At 39.3% G+C, this 10424-nt stretch overlaps 1 protein-coding gene and 1 non-coding gene across 4 annotated transcripts in view; both read right to left on the reverse strand.

Moving 5' to 3' along the window:
• L2HGDH (L-2-hydroxyglutarate dehydrogenase) overlaps nucleotides 1-10424 on the reverse strand; it is a 43374-nt gene that overhangs the window by 20466 nt on the left and 12484 nt on the right. For all 3 annotated transcript variants that reach the window (XM_040620884.1, XM_040620883.1, XM_040620882.1), the window contains exons 5-6: nucleotides 2899-3061; nucleotides 1196-1230 (exon numbers count right to left, since the gene is read on the reverse strand). In XM_040620884.1, the coding sequence (XP_040476818.1) occupies nucleotides 1196-1230; nucleotides 2899-3061 (198 nt within the window). The remainder of the gene's footprint in view (nucleotides 1-1195; nucleotides 1231-2898; nucleotides 3062-10424) is intronic.
• On the reverse strand, nucleotides 1488-1623 carry LOC121100318. The gene has a single exon (XR_005832071.1). It is a non-coding gene; the product is annotated as a U4 spliceosomal RNA (small nuclear RNA).

Below are 10424 nucleotides of genomic sequence, written 5' to 3' on the forward strand. Positions count from 1 at the left end.
TACATCTTAGTATTTAAGTTAAAGGATCTCAAAGAGGGAATGTGACTCAGCTAAAAAGAAATGAACACCACCCAAAGATGGATTGAGTGGACTTTGTATCTTCTTTGGAGAGTTAGCATGTCTTCAGTTGTATAAAAGATAGTTGCATCTTGCAGATGGAATCATAATTTTACTACTGTCTGTATTTGGTAGTTAAATGTGGTTGTAAGGGGTATGAATGGATGCCAAGTTGAAAAGGGATGGACTAAGGGTTTTTAACCTTGTCAATTTGGTTAAGCTGGGAACTATAACTGATAGAATCCCTTCCCTGTAATGGTTCCAACTTAAAGTTGGCCAAAACAGGAATTGCATATGATTTGGCAGGCAGAAGTAAAGCAGCAGCTATTATTCTCTGAAGGTCGCTCTAGTTCAATGTGTGACAAAAACCCGCTGCTAAGTGACCTATAGCTCCATATCTAGCTCTGCTTCCCAACTACTGATCCTATTGCCAAGTGCTGTCCTCTCCCACTACTTGGGTGAGAGGTAAGAGCTCCCTCAGAATGCCTCATGAGCTTCCCATTTGCAGTCCCACTTTAGCAGTTGGACACACTTGGCTTTGCAAACTGGCTGGAGATGCCTCTGATCTACCAACTCCCCTTCTGAACCTGTGCTTCCCCAGATCCCTTCCCAACTGTGTAAGACCTGATTCCTATAATAAATCCTACAACTCTCATTAATGACTCTACTCCCGTGACCGAACTCTGATCATTCAGAGAATATACGGCAAATGCAATGCTTCTATGCCATGCAATGGCTTTTGTTTTAGACTACATGGAGATGAAGGAAAGCAGTTCACTTCCCTTTGAGCAATCTGCCCTCCACCAAAGTCCTCTATCTGGTAGAGAGTTAATAAGTTAATGCAGGTAAGTAGGCGGACCAGGAAAATATCTATCAGGTTTTGCCTTAAATACTCCGAGTGCTTATAACTGTATTCTGTGCTGGCACAGTCACTTTGTGAAGACATTTCCAAGTTGAACCCGAAAAAGCAAGCTTTTGAATTGCTCTCAAAGAATTTCTCTCAGAATAACTTCTACATTAGACAAAATTCATCCAAGGACATAGAAAACAGCTCTGTGATTAATTCAGCTTTTTAAGGGAGGAGAGGGGATGAAAGGAGATAAAGTAGATGCAAGTAGTGTTGTTTAAGAATCTTTACCTTTGTATTCCTTATAACGATTGGATATTTCGCCCCTGAAAAACAAGAATTAGTGAAACATTTATTTTTAGTAAAAGAAGACCTACATTTTTGAAATAGTATACCAGTAACAAATTTAAACAATTTTCTTCTGTTGTAACCATGAGTGCCTCCCACTTTTCATTCTAAAGCTTTTTATGAAGTAACAAGATTACACTAGTTCATATTTGATAACATATAAAACGTTGGCCTATTTTTAAACTTGTTTTAATTCATTTACTCTATGCTTATAGACCACTCCCCACCTCAGATCCAACATAGACAGTCCCAGCTTTTCTCTGAACTATATCCTAGAAACCAAGCTGTAAAATAGATCATCATTAATCAATTAGCAATAATCATGCCTTGGATAAACCTCATTGGCTACGATACTGCCACTGTGCAACGATGATCATCGCTAATCAGTATGTATTTTCACAAAGGACCAATGTGTGCTTTTTGTCTAAGTGTTGTAAGCTGACTTTCTGCAGATTCTAGGCTGCATAGAGAAGCAAGAGTTATCACAATATAAAAAGTTCCAATAATAAGCTATTTATAAAATTAGTTCCCAATAAGGCACATGGGATCTCGAAGTCTTAAAAAAAGCATATGTACATCAGGTAAAGAATACGATCTGCTTGGATCATAAATTTGATTTTATGCTACCTACCTATACCAATCTTAATTATTTAACAATTTTGCTCATCGTATTAGTATTTAGAAGGACACTGGGAGAATGATTCAAATGGCCCAAATCTCCTTAAACACCAGTTAAGGAAGAACTGAGCACGCTACTTTTTCTCCTTCGAATTTCCCAATAGCAAAAATGTCAAAAAAAATTCAAGGTTACAAACCAATTCATTTGGTTTAAAAAAAATATATCGACAAAACGAAGCAAAAAAACCCCCAAACTCTAAGTAGTCTACAATGGTGGGGTGCGAGGAGAGTTCAAATGGCTGTGTCATACCCTGTCTCCAGACAGTCTGATTCAGTAGGACTGGGTGATGCTAAAATGGGCATTTTTTGAAAAGATTTTATTTTTAAGTAATCTTTACACCCCACATGGGGCTGGAACCCACAACCTCAAGATGAAGAGTCGCATGCTCTTCTGTCTGAGCCAGCCAGGTGCCCTGAAATCTGCATTTTTAATAAGCAACCCTAAGGAATTCTGACTGCACTCTACAAAATAAGCAAGTGTCTGGGGCTAGTTTTCCATTAACAGCCTTGGCAGTTCAGGTTTTAGCGCCAGTCAGTAGTGTCCAATCAGTGCCAAGTTCTATCAGCGTAAGACTCATCAGAAGCCCCAGTTCTCCCACAACCAATCTCACATTCATCCCTTCTGCACCTGCATCCAGCTCTGCACCCTACTTTAGCCTAGCTCCTGATGGCCCTCCTGCCAGTACCACCCCAGCCAAAAATAGTTGGTTTAGAAGTCAATACAAGTGGGGCGCCTGGGTGGCTCAGTCGGTTGAGCGTCTGCCTTGGGCTCAGGTCATGATCCCAGGGTCCTGGGATTGAGCCCCGCATCAGGCTCCTTGCTCCGCAGGGAGCCTACTTCTCCCTCTCCCTCCGACTGTAGCACCCGCTGCTTGTGCTCTGTCTCTCTGTCAAATAAATAAACAAAATCTTAAAAAAAAAAAAAAAGTTAATACAAGTATTCAAAAGAAAAGACAAGGATGGCTTACCATCTTTACTTCCTGAAGGACTTTCTTTAGCCATTTCAATACCTTTTACTTCAAAATTGGTCAAGACGAAGCCACCTGCTTCTTGGAAATCCTGGGCAAATGACAAAGCCACCTGCCGATAGTCCACAATGCCAGTGTATGGACAATCAATAGCCATTAGACCCTGGGATAGGATTATGAAACAGTCAAGATCATACAATTAAAAATAATCGAGGATAGGTTGTTCAATAAATTTTATTTTGGGCCAAATTTTTTTTACTGTTAATTTTGATGGATAACATACATTATCATTTCTTGGCAAAAATTCAGTGCCTAAGTCTGCTGTTGAATAATATGTCTGACAAATAAAAGAAATAATATTAGCTAAATAAGAAAATCTCTGTACTCAGGAAATAATTCTCCTCTGTAGGGGAGTTAATTTTGCTGGGTTCTTCCAGCTGCTACAATGAGCTTTTCAGTTTTATTCATTCCTCACCATACATCATTCTGATTCATATCTGATTCTGAGTCAAATTCTGTTATTACCAAATGATTGTTTTCAATAAACTCTACTGAGATTTTCCCAGTAGTGTTCCCTGTGTCATGTACACTCAGTGAGGACTCAGAGCTGTTCTCGCTATTTACCCTGTTTGCAGAGTGTTGATCGATTTGCTGCAGGCTCTATCTTCAAGACTACAAATAGAATGGAGATTTTATGTGGTTAACGCCAAGCTTCTCTTCAGGTAATAGAGAAATTAATAGCCTGAGGGTTTTTGTTGTTGTTGTTATGTTGTTGTTGTTGTTGTGTTGTGGGTTTTTTGTTTGTTTTGCCACTCAAGACACACTCGAGCTCTACAGACGAATGATCTACAATCACACTTATTCAAGTTTTGGGAATAAATGTTGAATGTGCACTGGCCCTTTTCTAATTCTTAAGAACAGAATTTCACACACCAAGTATTAACTAGATTTTGGTGAATCCTTGGAAATAGCATCATTTTCTGTTGCCCTACTATGTATATGAGTATATCAGTTCTCCCAGTCGGTTTTCCCTAAGAGGGTGGTAGCCTGGTTCGCAGGACAACTAATGCCCAGAAGCTGTGTGCGATTGGTAAATGCTGCCGTCCTCTCACTTGGCCAGCATGGAACTAGTATTGTTGCAGTTTTACATCGATATCTGAGAGTATTATTTTAAATATCTCATTCTTGTAGTTAGCCCCACCCCTACTCCAATATATTTACCTGATTAACCTCTAAAAGCTTTTGACTTTGTCGCCCATCCCTGATCACTAATTCCAAATGGCCAGATCACACTAGGGGTAAAGGCTCACAAAACACGCAATAGTCTCTTGTCACAAATCAAAAGCAACATTTGGTAAACTTGATTCTTGTCCAGAATATGAGATCATTTGCCAAACACAGAAATCATTCCTTCTGTCTTGATGTAGTAGATACACATTTAAGATTTTTACATTAGACTTTATATTGCCTGACCACCTCCAAATTCACAAGTCAATGGTTATAATCCAACTTCAAACTATAAATAGTATTTGGGGTGCAATAACCTTGGAAACTAACAGGATAATACCAAGAGCTTAGTCACAAAAACTTCTCACCTCACAAAAAATGACATGACAGATAAAAGAGGGATAAAAATATGCTATAGAAGTACATGAGTATATCAATAGTTTTTTTTTTTGGAATCCCAGTATCTTCCTTATACATCTTATTTTTCCTGTTACTCAGCACAATGCCTGACACACAGAAGGCACTCAAACTTTTACTGAATGAACGAACTTCTGAGGGCTATCTTCAAACACACTAGATCTCTCTCCACTCTAGGTCTTCCCTTAAAGGTCTCCCGTCTTTCTTTCTCTTTCTTTTTTTTTTTTAAAGATTTTTTAAATTTTATTTATTCATTCGACAGAGATAGAGACAGCCAGCGAGACAGGGAACACAAGCAGGGGGAGTGGGAGAGGAAGAAGCAGGCTCATAGTGGAGGAGCCTGATGTGGGGCTCGATCCCATAACACCGGGATCACGCCCTGAGCCGAAGGCAGACGCTTAACCGCTGTGCCACCCAGGCGCCCCTTTCTTTCTCTTTCTAGTCTTGGTTTTATTCCTCCTAATGAGATGCTGCTGTGCCCCACTATACATATATGCTGGGGGAAGGTGGAGTGAGTCACTGTGGCTAAGCAATTCAATGCCCTGGCCCAAGATGGGGCTGGTAGACAGGCTAGCTGACAGCCAGGAGGCTGGGCATGCATTGTACAGGTTAGCAGGTCAGAGCCTGAAATCTGAGGCTACTGCAGGTCAGGTGGCTGGAAAGAACTGGGCAAGCAAGACACAGAAAGCTGGGAGTTGGAAGTCAGTCAGGAGGCAAGAGGAACAGATGAACATGTGGCTGACCAACAGTGTTAAAGGCAAAAATATCATGAGAGCTAAGGTCAGAGTGAGCAGTCAGGATTTGCCCAGAGAGAGAACTGTCAAGAGCTATCCTCCAAAGACGAAGTTTACAAAAATTTCCAAGATGCTCCCCTTGGGGGTATTTAACCTTCTCCTTAAAGAAATCTGGTCCAAAAAGCCCTTTAGAGCTGCCCTGATAAACTTTTTCTTTCTGGAGAGGCTGGAAAAAACAGAAATGAATCCATACTATAGAAATTTTGCACCCTAATCCTGGGTAGGGTTGAAGGACCAGGAAGGAATTCACTCAAGAGACCTTTATGAAAAAACCAGACTATTTTCTACTATAGATTCCCACCATTAAATACATCTAGGCATAGACAATTATAATGTGGCATTATATAAAGTATTGGATAATGCTAATGTGGCATTATATAAAGTAGGTCAATTCTGCAGAGGCCTCAGAGAAAAGCAGGTTGTACCTCCTTTATAAGTTACACTCCTTACTCATCTTTCAAGTAAGGTTCACCTCCAGAAGGCCTTCCTAAAATCCTAGACTAAGGTAAAAGCTTTCCCTTACATTGATACAAGATAGATTATCAGCTCGATGAAAATACTTATCACTATATGAGAATTACATCTTCTGGTACACTATACCTTTCTTTACGCTGACCACCATATCTTACTCATCTTCATATCCATAGTACCTAACATAGTGGCTGGCACATAGGAAGGAAGACAATGTTGGCCGAACAGAAAAAATTCCAGTTCTGAATCAGATCTGGGGGCAGGGACTCTTAGGAGCTGTGTGGCCTTGGGAAAGTAATTGAATCACTTTCTTCAGTTATAAGACACAAAAATACAGATAGATATGTAACTTGATTATCCACGTACACACAGCTCATCTACTCATTCTGAGACCTGTGAAGATCACATGGTCAGGTACATAGAACACAATCTGGACTCAACCTTATGATGTGTGAAAAGCCGTTTTGTTTGTTTTTTAACAGTCAAGCATGATAGAAAGCATGGGCCTCCTACTTCTTCCTCTCTTTAAAGACCCTCACAAAGTTCCACGACAGACTATGATTATTGTTCCAGCTGGCTCTGGCCTCTAGTTCAAGGCTCCCCACTTCCCCATGTCCAGTCCAATTCCATCCTATGTACCAGAAACTTGATTCATTTTCCTAAATCAGCACATTTTACATGCCATTCTCCCACCCAAATCCTTCAGTGGTCCCTACTATTTAGACAAGGGGTTGGCAATCTTTTCTGTACAGGGCCAGCCACTAAATATTTTTGTTTACATGGGACTTACGATCTCTGCTGCAACTACTCAGTTTGGCTGTTTGGTACAAAAGCAGCCATAGACAATACAAAAAATACATGTATTCCTATAAATATTTTTGGACACGGAAATTTCAATTTCATATAATTTTCATGTGTCCCAAAATATGATTCGTTTAATTTTCTTCAACCATTTAAAAATGTAAAAACTATTCTTAGTTCATAGGCCATAAAAAACAGGTGGCAGGCTGGATTTGGCCCACAGACCATACTGCCAACCCTGGCTTAGACCATGTAGCATTTGGCCAAAGCCTGAAAGAAACAGACAGCTAAAATAAGATATTCAATGAATATGTCTTGTTTTTAAAAATCATTCATTCATTCACCATTTCAGAGAGAAAAAAATACCTGGAGAGAGGAATAGGGAATAGAAGGTCTAGTGTATCCCACAAGCAAAACATTTTTATTACTCTGAGACCCAAGGAAAGGAAAGGTGAGGTACGCTGGAGCTGAAGATGCTATGGCCTCTGGAGAAAAAACTCATTCAACATTATTTGGAATCCTAGGTTTTATCAGCCTCTTAGTAACTTTATACTAATTAAGAAAACCTATATTTTGGTGTGCCTGGGTGACTCAGACGGTTAAGCATCTGACTTCGGTTCAGGTCATGATCTCAGGGTCCTCGAATCGAGCCCCACATCAATCCCCATGTCGAGCCCTGAATCAGGTTCCGTGCTCAGCGGGGAGTCTGCTTCTGGCCCTCTCCCTCTGCCCACTTGCGCTCTCAAATAAAAAAAAAAAAAATCTTAAAAAAAAGTTAAAGGGGAGGCGCCTGGGTGGCTCAGTCGTTAAGCGTCAGCCTTCAGCTCAGGGCGTGATCCTGGAGTCCCGGGATCGAACCCCACATCAGGCTCCTCAGCTGGGAGTCTGCTTCTTCCTCTCCCACTCCCCCTCCTTGTGTTTCCTCTCTTGCTGGCTGTCTCTCTCTCTGTGTCAAATAAATAAATAAAATCTTAAAAAAAAAAAGTTAAAGAAAACTATACATTTTGACCCAACTTTGACTATATAACTAAAGATAACTTCAGGGGGAAAAGATCTATTTCTACTTTGTCTTTTTTGCAGAAAAGATTTGAAGCAGCTTCTAAAAACAAACAAGGAACACAAAACAATATATACTAGCACCAAACATTGAGCCAGCTAAGTATATTAATTGGAAAGGAAATAAAATAAGTTATTATTTGCAGACAACACAACTACATAGAAAAAAAAATTATAGACAAACTATTAGAATCAATATGTGAATTTAACATCCGAGATGGATGAATGGTCAAAAATCAATTACATTTCCACATATTTGCAACATACAAGTAGAAAATGAAATTTTCTAATATTTGCAACATACAAGTAGAAATACTTGCAACATATAAGTAGAAAATGAATTTAAGTAATAATACTATTTATGAGAGTATCAAAAACCATCAACTACCTAGAAATGAATCTAGGAGATATGAAAGACCTCTACACTGAAAATTATAACACATTTTTCCAACGAATTAAGAAGATACAGATAAATGGATGGATCTACTGTGTTCATGGATTGGAAGATGCAATATTGTGAAGATATAAATTGTCTCCAATGGACCTACAAATTCAATGCAATCTCAATCACAATCACAGAAGGTTACCTTGTGGGGTTTGGCAAATTAATTCTAAAACATATACAGAAATACAAAGATCTAAGAACAGCTAAGATAATGTTGCAGAAGAACAAAATTAAAGGACTTTCTCAACCCGATATTTAAACCTACTAAAAAGCTATGGTAATTAAAACATTATGGTAGTGGTAAAAGAAGAGACGATGGAACAGAAGAGAGTCCAGACATAGAGCCCATACTTACACTCACCTGATATCACAAAGTTAACAGTGCAGTGCAGTGGGGAAATAACGGTCTTTTTGATAAATGGTGCTGGGTCAACTGGGAATCCAGATGGGAAAAAAAATGTACCTTGACCTCTACCTTCATACAATTATATGGCAATGAAACTTAAAACTACAACTATATGCAACATGTGAATGAATTTCACAAATAATACTGAATGAAATAAGTTCCGACACAAAATGAGTAACTATATGATTCCACTTAAATACAATGCGAAAACCTACGATGTAAGAAGTCAGGATAGTGCTTACCCTTAAGGGAAAGGTAGTGGTAGGAAGGGGCTTGAGCAGAATACTGGGAGGCTGGGAGCATTCTGCTGTTGATCCAGGTACTGGTCGCACTTTATAAAAATTCATTAAGCTGTACAGTTATGATTCTTGTTGTATGCTATGATTCAATTAAAAAAAGTCCAAAAAATCAAGGCAGATAGAAGATGAGAGTGGAAAGATACAATGAAGAGAGAAATTAAAACCTAAAAATAAATGCTTAAGACCCTAGATATCTGGCAGGAGTGGGGCACAAGGGTGTCTCTGAGCTTCCTTGCAGCCACAGTAAACACAACACAATCAATCAAATGATTCTGTGTTCATAAGGTAAAAACAAGTCAATTATGCTCAGAAAGAACACCATTATTCTTAGAGCTGAGGTCTGAGAAAAATCTCTCCTGAGGGTTCTCAGAGACAGATGTTGTGTAACACAGTGAACAACCTATGTGCTCAACCTCATCCTAACCTCATCCTCATCCAATGTCACAATGACTTCTCCATAGGCTGATGCCATAAAACCAAAGAATAATTCAAAGGGAGTAATTTGGGGTCAAAAAGTGGGATGGGGAGAGAAAAACACTGCAATGCAGCTGTGCCACTTGGGTGGTGTAGATGTATAGGAATAAATGGTCTACATATTCTCCAGGATATCACTCATAAATAGTATTTTTATTTCCCATAAACCAAGTTTTGATAAGCATTGCCTGGCAGTGAGTTTAAGGTCACGTTCTCTAGGACAAGTACCTGGAGTCCAGCTATTGTATGTTGTCAATAAAAAGGGGGGGGGGTGCACCCAGATGGCTCAGTCAGTTAAGCATCCAACTCTTGGTTTCAGCTCAGGTCATGATCTCAGGGTCATGAGATGAAGCCCCACATCAGGCTTCACACTGGGCATGGAACCTGCTTAAGATTCTCTCTCTCCCTCCCCCTCCTCCCCTGCCTCTCTATAAAAGAAGAAAAAAGAAAAGAAAAGAAAAGAAAAGAAAAGAAAAGAAGGGAAGGAGGGTAGGGTACAAATCCAAATCGAGGGATATTCTGCAAAACAACAGACCAGGTCTCTAAAAAAATGTCTATGTTATGAAAGACAAAAAACAAAAAACTGGAATACCATTTTAGATGAAAAGACACTAAAGAGATGTGATAAGTAAACGCAGTGAGTGATCTGGATTGGATGCTGAATTTTAAAAAAAGCTATAACAGGCATTATATAAATAATTGGTACAGGGTGCCCAGGTGGCTCGGTCACTTAAGCGTCTGCCTTTAGCTTGGGCCATCATCCCAGTGTCCTAGGATCGAGCCGGCATTGGGCTCCCCGCCCCTCCCCCTGCTTATGCTCTCTCCCTCACTCTTTCTCTCCTAAATAAATGAATAAAATCTTTATTTAAAAAAAAAAATTCTAACTCTTCATTAGAATTGGAACTGCATTCTGCTGAACTTTGTGGTAGTGTTTTTTTCCTTTTTTTCCAGTTTGAGAAATAGGCAAAAATTAGAGTCTATTCTATGACTTTAGAATAGAATAGAGCAGAGAATTTTAGAAATTCCTGGGACCTAGAGATCCTGTATTGTAACCACTAATATAAATAAGACTAATGTGCCTGCAAAACTAAGAGTGTAATAACTGATTCACTTCTACTTTTTACGAACTTATATAA

This window comes from Ursus maritimus, unplaced genomic scaffold (assembly GCF_017311325.1).
Source record: "Ursus maritimus isolate PB19 unplaced genomic scaffold, ASM1731132v1 scaffold_36, whole genome shotgun sequence".
Lineage (NCBI taxonomy): Eukaryota > Metazoa > Chordata > Mammalia > Carnivora > Ursidae > Ursus > Ursus maritimus.